The sequence below is a fragment of the Lupinus angustifolius genome, chromosome LG07 (genome assembly GCF_001865875.1).
Source record: "Lupinus angustifolius cultivar Tanjil chromosome LG07, LupAngTanjil_v1.0, whole genome shotgun sequence".
NCBI classification, from domain to species: domain Eukaryota; kingdom Viridiplantae; phylum Streptophyta; class Magnoliopsida; order Fabales; family Fabaceae; genus Lupinus; species Lupinus angustifolius.
Window position 1 is genome coordinate 4,573,790 of NC_032015.1, and position 12,942 is coordinate 4,586,731.

The window sequence follows — 12,942 nt, forward strand, 5'->3', positions numbered from 1 at the left end:
AGAGTAGAAAATATGAACCAAATAGTTGGTCACAACAAATGGGTTATCCTTGACACAATACATTGGCGCTGTATGCTCTAACCACTCCAGAGCATAAAAATGATAAGTGATAAGATTTAGAACTAATGTGATCAGCTTACCAACACAACCGAGTGAGACTCTTCTCCACTAATAGAGAGGAGAGTTGTGTGAAAAAACAAAGAAAAAACAAAATAAAATGACACTTATATCCTTATTAGTTACGTTGAGATTATAATTTTACCCTTAAAACCTAAAGAAAAAATGAACTTCCCTCATAGAGAGGAATCTAACTCCTGAAAACCAGCATAGGAAAAGTTGGCTATGATTGTGAGGGGGAAATGAATAAAAGCTTAATCCGCAACTAGAGCAACCTAGGTAAGTACAGTTGCGGAAAGCTTGTGGTTGGCTGGTTGCCATGTTAATATAGTCAAAGTTTTGCTTAGTTCACAGGAATTGAAATATGATGATGCAGATGAAATGACAAAAAAGAGCAAAAAAGTATTTCACCAATGTAAAGATAATAAATAGCCTCCATTCCATATCACAATTTATTTGTTACTTTCAAGGAGTGTTGATTTTCTTTTCTTTAAAGGAGATATGAATCATATGTAAACTTTTAACATGCATAAAGTTAATTCGAAGAGATTCTAAGCTCTGTCAAAGTTTAGGATTTAGAATTGTTCTAGTATAAAATTACAAGTTACAAATGCAATCCTTTTCTTCCCTTGTGTGCTTCATCCTTATCTATTCCCTATTTCACAGCAAACCTTAGAGTACAAAACATTTCCAAAGAAAGTGAAACATTGACAAGGAGCTTTGTTATCAACCAAAACTGCAGCTAAATCAGTTAATCCACATCCCAATTGCAACTTTATTACATCTTTCTTATTGCTATTCTAGCAATTGAAGACTTTTGCATGATTACTCTAGAATGTAAACTGAATGCATTAACAATATACAAGATCCAATGCATAACTTACACCATCAGGCTTGAGTCTTTTGGATTCGGATCAAGAACATAAACTTTCATCCAGTAACATACATGTCACACTTTATTAGAAAATAAACTGGATACAGTACCCATATAATCATAATCAAAATATATGCCTCAATCTACTATGTACATAATCATACAGCTCATAGTAGATCCTGAACAGCATTATACTCAGGATTGCACATTATATGTGCCTATACATTATTACAGTCTGTCAAATAAAATGTCTTCAGAATAAGAGGAGACACAAAATGATGCAACAGAGAAGAAAGATAGAGACTCTGTTCAGAGACTTGTCAATTTGCATCTCCTGCCTTCTCATCCTACTAGGACTGCCACTTCCATTATTATGGTATGAAAACAAATTTGCATCGGAGACCCCAAAAGTTCTTGTCAAGAACATATCCCCAAACATACCAATCATTGGATTGAAGAAACTCGCCATAGCAGCTCCTCCGAGATAAGGTAGTCCATTGGCACCATAACCTCCATACATGTGAGGAAAGTATTGCTGATAATGAACTGGCCGCGATTGTGACTGGAAATAACTTGGATGAAGTTGCTGGGCAGGATGTGAATTCAATGATGAACGAGTAGAAGCTAACATAGCATTCAAGTTGTAAGGAGGAGGCCTATGAGGTATCCCTCGACCCATCTGGAGTTGCTTGGCTCCATCAGATTGTGAATTAGATGTTCCGCGGCCATAAAGAGGGACTAATGAAGCATGAGAGATCTCTGTTTTACAAACTGGACAAGTCTGCTGCTGATCTGGTTCAACAGATGAGCTTTGGACATGAATCCACTTGTATATGCATGGCCAGCAGTACAGGTGGCCACAGAGAGTGACCACAGGTTCATGCGCCGATTCTAAGCAGATATTGCAATCAAAGCAACCATCGTCATTACTAGAAATTTTTGTCTCGGCTGATGTGAATTTCAATTGTTGTCCTGGTGAGACTCCTCCATTAGACTCAAAGCATGATTCCATTGAGTTTTCTTCCACAGCAATATACCCTGTTACCCTGTTAAGTCAAAATCACATATATTAACAGATTTGGGTTATCTAACAACATATTCACAATATTGGTTCCTAAGAAATGATTGAAAAATATGCTCAAGTTTCACAAATCTTCACGTTAGAAATCTATTTATAACAATTCATCATGGTAATCCACAAATCAAACCTTTAATTCACATGCATATTAACAGACTCAGGTTATGCAGCAACATATTCACAATGTTGATTCATAAGAAATAATAATTTCGATGCATATGATTGAAAAATATGCCAAAATCCCACAATCATATATTATAAATCGATTTCTAACAATTCTTCATGATAATCCACAACTTAAAGTTATACATTCGTTGTTCCATTCCCAGAAAAAGGAAGGAACTAGTCGCTCATATTGGAATCAACAATCTTAGTCCAAAGAGGTACCATTTATTGACAATTTTAGTTGAGAAAATTTACAAATTTGCCCGTGTATGCTCGATGCTATATATATAGCCGGTCATAGGTCCGGATAAAAGGTGAAGATTGTGTTAGGCAGCCGGAAGGCAACCTAAAACTTTGTCGAATTTATATGATAGCTGAGAACGTTTATACTAACCTTGCCACAAAAATGAAGATCAGAACAGCACAATTTCTAGAAAAGCCTTTTCTACCTCAAGAACATGGAAAGAATGATTTGAGAAAGAAAATTCGAACCACATTTGGTTATATCGCATTTACTCTATTCATTAACACAAATTGAACTCAACTAATGCAGATTCAATCATTGAAAACTGCACATATTAAAAGAAAACGCTACCCTAAATGAAAACCCATTGCATGCAAATCATTTTAGAGGGGCACCAAGAAACAAAAACAATACCCATGTGAAAAAAAATCCAATTTTGACCACAAAAACACCAAAAAAAATTAAAACTTTGCCATCGAATATCATAACAATATAAATGTACCTTCAAAAAAGCAGATATGAATACAAAAATCTTAACAATGGATACAAGTAGAAGGAATGAAGAGAGAAGAAGAAAGAAGAAAAAGGGATGCGAGAGAAATGAATTACGAAGGAAGGAATGGCAGAGAGTAAAATGTGGAAGAAGGTTATGTTACCGGAATACTGAATAGTGAGTGGGATCGGGGTGGTGCCACCTATATAATTTATAATATATTTTTAATTAATTAGTATTAATTATATTTTATTAAAGTTGATGAATACATTATTCTTCATACTGTTTTTATGTTTTTGGTGGGATTTTAAAAACATAAATAACTTCATACTGTTTTTGATGAATACATTATTTTAAAATTGATTGTGATTAAATATTGGCTTGAGTCTCAATTCCAAGGTTTGGGCCAGTTTCCTGATTTTGGGTTGAGCTAATATGTTGCTTTAGGATCTAATCCTAGTGTGGATTTTAAACTTTTTTTAGTAATACTAAAGGTATCCAAACTAATCCCGTGCGGTACGTGATTGTCCCTCCCAATAAGTGTCATTCTCAATAATAAAACCTATATCTTTTTTGTCATTGAAATGTAACATAGCTTTACATCAATAGACTAATACCTTATTGATATTAATTTTGAGTTTAGGTATGAGTTCAGATTTGTTAGAAGTGTTGATTTTAAGGTTGGATTAGGATGTAACCAACAAAGAAAAATTGAAATAAAAATCTAAGTTCACATATTCTTTCAAATAAAATAATAATACCTAAAAATATTTTATTGATGGATTGGATTTTATTTAGTGGGTCAATTAGATTTATTCAATAGATTTTAAGTAGACTAAAAATGAATCCATGATTTAATTTTCTAATCTATTATAATCCAACTCAAATTAATCTATCTTGCCAGTCATACTCCTAATTATAGGAAAAGTGACATGTCACATTTGTCACTTTCAACTTCAGTAACATGCCATTTTTTATGATTACATGAAGTTTTAGTCTGATTTACTAAGAGTGTATAATAGTTTTTACTAAAAATGCTCTATTGCATTATGGTTTCGAATATCTAAGTGAGAACATTTATTAAGACAGAAAAATATATGTAATTGATAAAGGTGCCATGTTGTATTTAGTAGGTAATGTCAAACGCTAAACAAATAATGTATTCAATGTCTGGATTTGGTTTACAGTTTCAAAACTAATTCGGCACAAACTTTCAATGCAGCAAGATTTGGCATGGATACTGAAAACCAAACTAATGTTAGCTGCTTTAAAATTCCACCAAAACATGTAACTGAACCTCACACAGTTACACGTTTGTTTGGTTGAGATTTTGCAAAAAAAGCACAAACTAAAAAAGGCTAAATTTTAACTTCATCTTAAGGCTATGTTTTCTAACTTCTCAGAAAAGGAAAAGCCTCTTCCTTCACTTAAACATCCAAATATGTGGGACCTAAGCATAACATTTCAAAGCATCTGTGATTGATTTTCAGGGATACTCCTATTTGAACTGCAAGTGCAAATAGAGAAATATACACAAGCTGAATCTCATAATTTTGAAATTTTGGACCCATATGCTCTCCCTCCGCCTCTCTAGCCGCACCTGCATGGATATCAAATCCAAATCCATTTTTTTAGAAACTTCCTATAAGATGGTGCATGATGATAAGTCAAATATAGAGATTACAGAATGATGGCGCCAAGTTTGGCGAGTAACCTAAACACAAATTAGGCTCTCTTAGTCGAGGACGAATAGACCTGCAAATGAATTAAATCCACATACAAAAATAATACTTAATTGAGCAATTTCAAAGATGAAAGATACAAGGGTATGTCAACAAAACTATGCTACAAAAAATATTGCTCAAATGTATAGAGAGGGGAAGGGGTCACAGGCATATGCGAGATGGGGAAACATCAAAACAACCGATAACTATGATGATGCACGTGTCTGCTTTATGGGACAAACAAGATAGCCTTAGTTCCTGTAGAAGAAATAGTATTGCTCCAAATTACCATAAAACTGGCCCTCTAACAAAGTCACGAACTCACTATGAAAGTAGCCAAGCTAACCAATCCATCCACAAATGGAAGATAGCATCACCATGAAACACCCATTGGCTAAATACCAGAGAAAAGCTAAATACATAATCCCACCCTAAGGCACATTTAAGGCCATGGGGTCAATCAATCTTAAAGATGCATGTGTTTTACTTTAACCAAATGCATCAATGAATTAATGTATCAAGTTTTCAGAAATTAATGAATTTCTTTTATACCCTCAGTTTAACACTGTTCAGTGAAGCTGTAAAGAAACAGAGGCCAAAGAAGTAAAATCAATTTCAAGTCTGCTATGAAGAATTTACTTAGGAGACATTGGTGCATACTCTAAGAAAACAGGTAGAAAAGTTGCAACTGATATAGAGGAGCATGGATGAGTATTTGAGAAAGCCAACTGTCCGGGCTTAGAAAAGAACCAGCTAATAGAAAAAATAGCTTTACTTCCTACAAAAACCTTTACTTATCACCTTATAAGAATTTTTCAATGCTTGTGGTCAATGTTGATTTGGGCACAGCACCAATAACTGTATCTTTCTTCTCACCATTCTTGAAGATCATAACAGTTGGGATACTTCGAATCCCATACCGAGTAGCAGTTGAAGGGCTTTCATCAGTGTTAAGTTTGTAAAACTTGAGCTTTCCAACATAATCCTTTGCGAGTTCATCAATTATAGGGTGGATCATTCGGCAGGGACCGCACCATGGGGCCCAGAATTCAACCAAAACAGTAGACTCAGACTCAAGGACAAGTGATTGCCAGTTTGCATCAGTTATAGGAGCCACTACATCATACAAATTAGAAATTATTTAACTCCAATTAGTATTCCTCTAAACCAAAGCAAAATTTCCCAAGAAGTGTAAAGAATAATATCATTAAGATCCACATGAATATGATTACGATGATGAACAACGCTCAAATTGAAGAGACGCATAGCCCACAAAAATCAGTGCAAACAAGGAAAAAGAAAAATACTAGTAGAAACAAAGAGTCTATGGATACTTATCCCAACCTAGATCTTTTAATTAAGCTTATTTAAACAATGAAAAGGAAATACACAAAAGCTATGGATCATGGACATGTAAAACAGTAAAAGTACGTCACTGCAAATGCATCACACATTCATAACAACAAACAAATGTTCCAAAGCTTCATCAATAAACAAAACATCGAAAACAGTTCTTCCTGCGGCATGCATCAATTTATCAACTTAGTGTGGAGATTACTTGAGTTATAGATGATATATTGACACTAATACAAATCAAAATCTCAATGCCTATTTCTATCTGATTAATTTCCACAAAATCCACCATTAGTTCAAACACGTTCCTTTCAAGTAAAGATGCATAAAGTTACATCATTGAAGAATATTATCACACATGCACAAGGTTCAAGCCCGTTGATCTAAAGCAGAAAATTTGCAATGAAAAGGAAAGGTGACCTTCAAGAGCGGTATCCTGAGCTTCGCAGACAATGCGTGCAGTACGAGGAGCGATTCTAGAAGTGGGGGATGCGGCGAAGCGAGTGGCGGCGATGGGTCTGAGCCTGAGGGCGGAGTAGTTGGGAAAGATGGCGGAAGAGCGGGTGAAAGTGATCGGAGAGGAAGGGATTGCCAAAGAGAAGGTAAGGGTGGCGGCCATTGAAGGAATCGGAGTGAAGTTGTTGTAGAAAGAAGGGTGTGATGAAAATGAAGTGAAGAAAGAAACTTTTTTGGATAGTACTGAAATTGAACTAAATCTACCAACCAATACAAACGTATGTGGGAGTTGAAGATTAGGTGGGACCTTCATATTCTATTCATCCCAACATCTAATTGTTGAGTGGGATAGAAAAATAAAAATGATTTTTTTACATTTAGTTTTAAAATAAAAATGTCATTGCGAATATGAAAATATCATTTTGCTGACTCCTAATTCTTATATCCCATTCTTATGACAAGTCCAAGTTCATTTTATAATTTGTATTGCTTTTACTTGGCATAATTTTATTTAGAATTACTTTGTTGTTTTTTTATTCAGCAGTAATAAGGTGTATTTGAACTTTGAAGCATGGCCTTCTAGGAGAGAGGAGAAAACAGATATGAACACATTAAAATACATTTGCTGGGATTTGTTTGGGTTGATCATTTTCAAGATGTCAAACCCAACCAACCAAATCTAAAAATCAAATTGGTGGATCATATTGTGTTGCTTTATAGATCAAATAGTTTGACAATCTTATTATCATGATAGAATTATAACTTGCATAGTTTTGGACATGTAGAAAGGAAATCACATCATCACAAATTTCACTAAAGAAAATTGATCAAATGAATATTAGTTTAATTTGTAGAGGTTGATATATCAAAAAATAACAAAGGTGAATTGATTATGAAAATTTTGGATATCAATACACTGTCAATATATATAATTTGCAATAGGTATTAATGTTTAAGTTTGATTATTGTTATTTGCATTATTTTGTTTACCAAATCTAGTCTCCAAAAAATTTCACCTTTTATAATAATAGTCACTCCGTTTAAAAAGTACTTTAAGAGCAAGATACATTTCAACATAATTGATTTTTTTCTTATTTAAACCATGGAAAATAAAAAGGATAAAAATATTTAAAAACTAGAAATAATTTTAGGTAACACGTACGATCCATCAAAATTTTCCATTCAACCCAAAAAGATCACACAAAGGACAAACTATTGTCACCCCGATTTCTTAACAAGGATTAAATAGTACTAGGTTTGAATAAAAGTATTGAAATAAGTACCCTTTTTCTTGGGTACATAAATAAGTATTTCTTTTACGAGCAAGCAACAATTTCTTCTTTATAAAATCAACTAACATCAAGTGGGGACTTCATGATGGGCAAATATAGTTCAATCGCACACTTTTCTGCAGGTCATTACAAATTATCCACATCCCACTTCAACCTTTTCTAGAATAAGATACAATAAATATACTTAAACTAAATTTGCATTCTCACTTCTGTATCATATACAAACACTAGTAATGGGGAGGAAAAACAAGTCCTACTACCTATGCTAAAATATTTCATTATAAATCATAACACCCGCGCTACTTGTTGAATACAAGCACAAAAGTTATAAAAATGAATAGAGTTATAGACCATCTTTATCTGTAATGTATTGTACTAATGCTTAGCTTACAGTTGGTTTCATTGCTGTAGAGTTCAAGACAAGTTCCTCTCACGCATAAGAGATTCTATCTTTTGAACATCTTCAGGAGTGTCGACGCCATGGGCCTCGTGGTCAACTTTTATTACCTACAACAGATTATACAAATTAACACAAATATCTTTCAAAGGTGCAATGTACAAAAATGATATGAACATTATCCTATATCAAATGATTACCAACCTCAGTCAACAGCCAGGTACGAGTTACAACTACGACTCTCTATAATACTAGAGTAATTAGTGGTAGCAATACTATGGGATAGTTTTTCTTTTATATTTTTGTCATAATTTTATATTTTTATGTGAAATTCTATAACTTCAGAAAATCTGACACTTCATTACTCTGTCTAGAACACATCCAAGTACATCTCAACACCAAGTTTTTGAAACCTGAAGTTATGATCAGCGAACGCTTCCACTTGAGAAGGATTTCAAGATTACTGCAGATGCAGGTGGCAGTGATAATAAAGCATCTTTGGTCTAAAAAAGATTCCCATTCACAAGATTTGTCACCAATTGTTCATTTCAATAGCCAGAAAACTATTTCGGTTGGCTATCATCAGTTGATTAAAGGCTATAAAGCATTCAATTGAATATGCAGAGAGGCAGAAGATAAGATAGTATTGGACAACTCAAATCTGGTGGCCACGAACCTTAATATTTAGATTTGAAGGTTATTCGATTACCACTGGGAGATTATATAAGGCAAATTTAAAATGGTGAAGTTAAAAATTAAGTTCATAAGATTTCTATAAAAAAACTTAATCACCTTCATCTTATATCCATTTTCAAGGACTTTAAGCTGCTCCAAATCCTCCTCAAGTTGTAATGGGGTAGGCTGAAGATGCGGATATATCTTTAGAAACTTTGCATCATAGCTCTGCAGATGTTCAGAAATGCAACTATTAAGTCACAATGAAGGAAATATTGGTATCATAAATATGAATTACAACAATCATTTTTAAGATAGCCATTTAAAAAGAATTTAATGTCAGTACCTGAATCCCAAGATGAAGCAAATAAGGGAACTGTTGATTAACTTTCCCTGACCTGTAGCATGTATGTAGGCATTTATTCAGTTTTACAGAACGTAATAAAGAAAACATATACAGCAATTAAGATATTTTTGGAATAAAGGAATAACTGATAAAATATCAGAACTAACTAATTATTTTCAACTTACTTGTTGAATGGGATTAATCCTCGTGAAAAATAGATGGCATAACCACGATTGTCGACCACACATTTCACTCTATTTGGGTCATGAGCATCTTCAGGCTTTAAAGATGTGACTGCAGTGCTGAACACTGCATCTGGAGCTGCCTGCAGGGAATACATTATATATTAAAGTATGGACCTAACACTATGCATACATATGTAAACTGTGTATCATAAATTCATAATATTTCCGATTGGCCATGAAGTAACCCAGGAAAAAATCGATAAGCTGAAGTTTTATGAAATAAGTGATTCAGAATAATTGATTTTCATTCACCATATTGTTCAGGATAGAAGGTTAACCATATTGTACGAAAAATGCAAAGAAAAAATATTACCTGCAAAGCTTTGACAACCCCATCTACTATTTCAGGTTCAATAAGAGGCTCATCACCCTGAATGTTGACAACAACATCATATTTTTTCCCAAGCTTCTGTAGGGCTTCATTGCAGCGCTCAGTACCTATTAAGCAGAACAAATTCTTAAACATCGCATGATAATAATAAGAAGAAAATATGGCTACAACATGCAAGTAACTTGCATACCATTTCGGCAAGATTCTGATGTCATTATCACATCAGCTCCAAATTTTCGACAGCAGTCAGCAATCCTTTCATCATCAGTTGCCACAACTATAACCAGAGAGAGTTACCAATTTGACTTAAAAGAAGCAAGCCAGATATGCACAAATGCATGTAAGCATATATCAAATTGTAAAACTGGCTGTCTTGACCTTGTTCTTTATATGATTCACCGGTGACATGCATATTGAATACATTAAAATCTGTCTATAACACAATCCCAATCAAATCTTGATGTTTTTAAATTAGTTCCAATACAGACAGAAAGGAACGCAATGCAAAGCTGTTAGATCTTAGAAACATTGAGAATTTGCTGCATTTAAAAGCCCAAAAAGAGGTTTTACATTCATGAACTACTGCAAAAAACATTATATCAGTATAAACTGCACTGCAAAAATACAATGCAAATCATTTACCCAACCAGTTTCAGGACAGCATATATGACCTTTATAGATGCAAAACATACTGGGCATGCATACTTGCATATGAAATCAAAAATTAAAACTTCAGGTCATCCTCAAAACAAAAGTCTCCATAGAACTCATTTAGGTATTCTGTGGCTAAGTGCAACAAATTATAGGTAAATCTTGGTTCCACTTAGATTAGAAGCGGGTGTTTCATAACACGCTTTCATAGAATAATCTAGGAAAATGTTATATATCAAAGCTATTCATGCCAAATTGTAGGAAGATAATGTAGATAGACCTACCAACATGATCCAATGTAGCTGCCAACTTTGCCCTTTCCCATGTCCTCTGTAAAATTAAAGTATTCAACCACAAATGGGTAAATATATCATATCTTGACAAATTTTAAGAAAAATGTGCTGGGAATAGTTAAAGGTAATAAAAGGTACTGGACTTAATTATGTCTTCAAGTCAAACTGTAAAAGTTTCTAATCAACTATATAATATATAGACAGTGTTTCGATAATTCTGAGAGAAATATAGAAGTGATGCATGTGCAAGTCAAGAAATATTTATAAAAAATCATCATATAAGTATATAACTCAATGGGGTTCAGCATAATACAAAAAACCCACTCTTATATGGTATATAATCTAACTTTCCGTGGGCAAAACTGTCTCCTACAATCTATTAAAACTAATGAAATCAAAGTTATGCAATTAAGAGAAAACAAACTATGCACCCTGTAGCGGAAGGTCCAAATTTGTGCATGAATGTCCTAACTCATAAAAAATTCATCACACAGTAATCCTTTCTAAGTAAGAAACCAACATTCTAAAGCAACTTTGGATGGAAAAAGAATTCCAAATGTTAAATCATTAAGACTTGAATTTTCTTCCCCAAAGCAAAAAAAATGCAAGATGGTTAAATCATTACCACGTCTTTATTGTATACTACTACTAACTGAACAAAAAGAAAAAAAAAGGAGTTTGGTTATGTTCCTTGATCAGAGCAAGCCACCCTATTCTATTACCAGACATGATTGGAGAAGATCATTCGAAACTATAGCTGGAAATGTAGTTGAACATTAAGTTAAACAGATAGCAGTCCAGATTCTCTCAATTTCCTTACTAAATGGAGTGGATCTAAAGCCCATGACTAATTCATCTATCAATATGAATGATAAAATACCAAATATGATTTCGGTTAAAAAATCGTTGACCATCATATAAGGTGAAATGGACAAGATCTCCATCCAACAGGTGGTATGTTTTGTACTGGCTTAAAAATGGCATGAATTGGTTTTACTTATAAAATTCTATTCAAAATTTATCCAAAAAATTTCATCCCATTTTTATGCCCATTCCAAACTAACCAAGAAGGGTACAACTTTTTAAAAATATACAATCAAAAGAGTCACATTTTTTAAAAACAAGCTAGTGAAAGCTACACCTTTGACTCAATTGCAACAACTATCACAAAGCATTAGATCCATTGGAGCCCATCTGCTTTCGTACAAAATATGTCATTCCATCGGCCAATTGCTGTAATTGGCCAAAAAATACTTAATTTTTACACTTTTAACTTAAATACATTTTTCAGCCAATCATAAAAAATGACACAACTTTTGGGACAAGAAATGCATTCTTCCTTAGATCCATAGTCCAAATTTGATTTGCTTAAAATCTTAGGCAAATATTATGATTATTATATGCTACATACACAATGTATTGCATTATTTGGTGCATAATCCTAATCCCATTAAAAAAGGGTGGACCTGGATCATGGGCTTGCCAAGAATTTGAACGAGAGGCTTTCCCTGGAAGCGAGAGGAAGCGAATCGGGCGGGTATGATACCCACAACCCGGCTTCTGAATTTGTTGAATCGGTTGAGGTAAGTGCGTGCACCCACAGCTGCTGCAATTGCAACTCCTGCCACAATGCCATTGATGATCCATGTCTTCCCGTTATTCCAAGATTCCAACGACGAAGATGAAGAAGAAGAAGAGGATGATGAAGAAGAAGATGAAGGTGAAGGAGAAATTGACATGGTGAGAAGAAGAAAGAAAAGAAGGTGTAGGATACGATGAAAGGAAGGACTATGTGTCGGTGAGGATGTGACAGTAACAACCTCAACACAATTTTGGATCTGCCTCGTTACTTGAGAAACTGTGGTCGCATGTTATCCTTTTTCTTTTCTTTTTTCCAGGTTGTTTTTTTCTTCATAATTTTTTGTTTTCTTTTTCTTATAATATAGTTCATTACCATGAAAACAAAGAGAGAGAAATTTAAAGATTATTCTAATTAATATAACATCAATCTGAGATAGTAAATACAATTTCTAATCATTATATTTCCCAATATGTGAAAGTTTCTCTTCTCCATATAGAACATGAATAACCACATTGGGAAAAGATATTCTAATAAACATAACGTAAGAAATGAAGTTTTTGTTGAATAAAAATTGGAAAAAAATGAGAAATATTATGGGAAAATGAAGTAAAATGAAAAGAATAGAA

General features: G+C 33.7%; 3 protein-coding genes across 9 annotated transcripts; all 3 read right to left on the bottom strand.

Annotated features, from left to right (window-relative positions):
• On the bottom strand, nt 1,059–3,157 carry LOC109351911 (E3 ubiquitin-protein ligase RMA3-like). Of its 5 annotated transcripts, XM_019593606.1 has the most exons (3): nt 2,981–3,128; nt 2,629–2,674; nt 1,059–2,029 (listed from the first exon to the last, which is right to left on the bottom strand). In XM_019593606.1, exon 3 carries the CDS (start codon nt 2,001–2,003, stop codon nt 1,245–1,247), a length of 759 nt encoding a protein of 252 aa, XP_019449151.1. In that variant the 5' UTR covers nt 2,004–2,029; nt 2,629–2,674; nt 2,981–3,128; the 3' UTR covers nt 1,059–1,244. The 5 variants fall into 5 exon arrangements, with proteins under 5 accessions (XP_019449151.1, XP_019449154.1, XP_019449153.1 ...); XM_019593609.1 differs by lacking the exons at nt 2,629–2,674; nt 2,981–3,128 and adding an exon at nt 3,135–3,157; XM_019593608.1 differs by lacking the exon at nt 2,629–2,674 and having other exon boundaries at nt 3,011–3,128.
• On the bottom strand, nt 4,206–6,769 carry LOC109351912 (thioredoxin-like). Of its 3 annotated transcripts, XR_002108303.1 has the most exons (4): nt 6,469–6,769; nt 5,497–5,811; nt 4,656–4,726; nt 4,206–4,571 (listed from the first exon to the last, which is right to left on the bottom strand). XR_002108303.1 is itself a non-coding variant. In XM_019593611.1 (3 exons), exons 1-2 carry the CDS (start codon nt 6,665–6,667, stop codon nt 5,498–5,500), a joined length of 513 nt encoding a protein of 170 aa, XP_019449156.1. In that variant the 5' UTR covers nt 6,668–6,769; the 3' UTR covers nt 4,206–4,571; nt 5,497. The 3 variants fall into 3 exon arrangements, 2 of the variants coding, with proteins under 2 accessions (XP_019449156.1, XP_019449155.1); XM_019593611.1 differs by lacking the exon at nt 4,656–4,726; XM_019593610.1 differs by lacking the exons at nt 4,206–4,571; nt 4,656–4,726 and having other exon boundaries at nt 5,283–5,811.
• Nucleotides 7,856–12,655, bottom strand: LOC109351913 (3-deoxy-manno-octulosonate cytidylyltransferase, mitochondrial). Its single transcript, XM_019593612.1, has 9 exons — nt 12,201–12,655; nt 10,726–10,771; nt 9,981–10,067; nt 9,773–9,897; nt 9,400–9,539; nt 9,215–9,266; nt 8,986–9,096; nt 7,987–8,303; nt 7,856–7,943 (listed from the first exon to the last, which is right to left on the bottom strand). Exons 1-8 carry the CDS (start codon nt 12,471–12,473, stop codon nt 8,211–8,213), a joined length of 927 nt encoding a protein of 308 aa, XP_019449157.1. The 5' UTR covers nt 12,474–12,655; the 3' UTR covers nt 7,856–7,943; nt 7,987–8,210.

Excerpts from the sequence above, each read along its gene's own strand:
- LOC109351912 (XM_019593611.1), bottom strand. The coding sequence starts at position 6,667 with ATGGCCGCCACCCTTACCTTCTCTTTGGCAATCCCTTCCTCTCCGATC. Across the intron at positions 5,812-6,468 it reads TCAGGATACCGCTCTTGAAG|TGGCTCCTATAACTGATGCA; the intron begins GTCACCTTTCCT and ends TGTATGATGTAG.
- LOC109351911 (XM_019593609.1), bottom strand. The coding sequence starts at position 2,003 with ATGGAATCATGCTTTGAGTCTAATGGAGGAGTCTCACCAGGACAACAA.
- LOC109351913 (XM_019593612.1), bottom strand. The coding sequence starts at position 12,473 with ATGTCAATTTCTCCTTCACCTTCATCTTCTTCTTCATCATCCTCTTCT. Across the intron at positions 10,068-10,725 it reads AGCTACATTGGATCATGTTG|TTGTGGCAACTGATGATGAA; the intron begins GTAGGTCTATCT and ends CTCTGGTTATAG. Across the intron at positions 8,304-8,985 it reads AAAATGGATATAAGATGAAG|GTAATAAAAGTTGACCACGA; the intron begins GTGATTAAGTTT and ends AATCTGTTGTAG.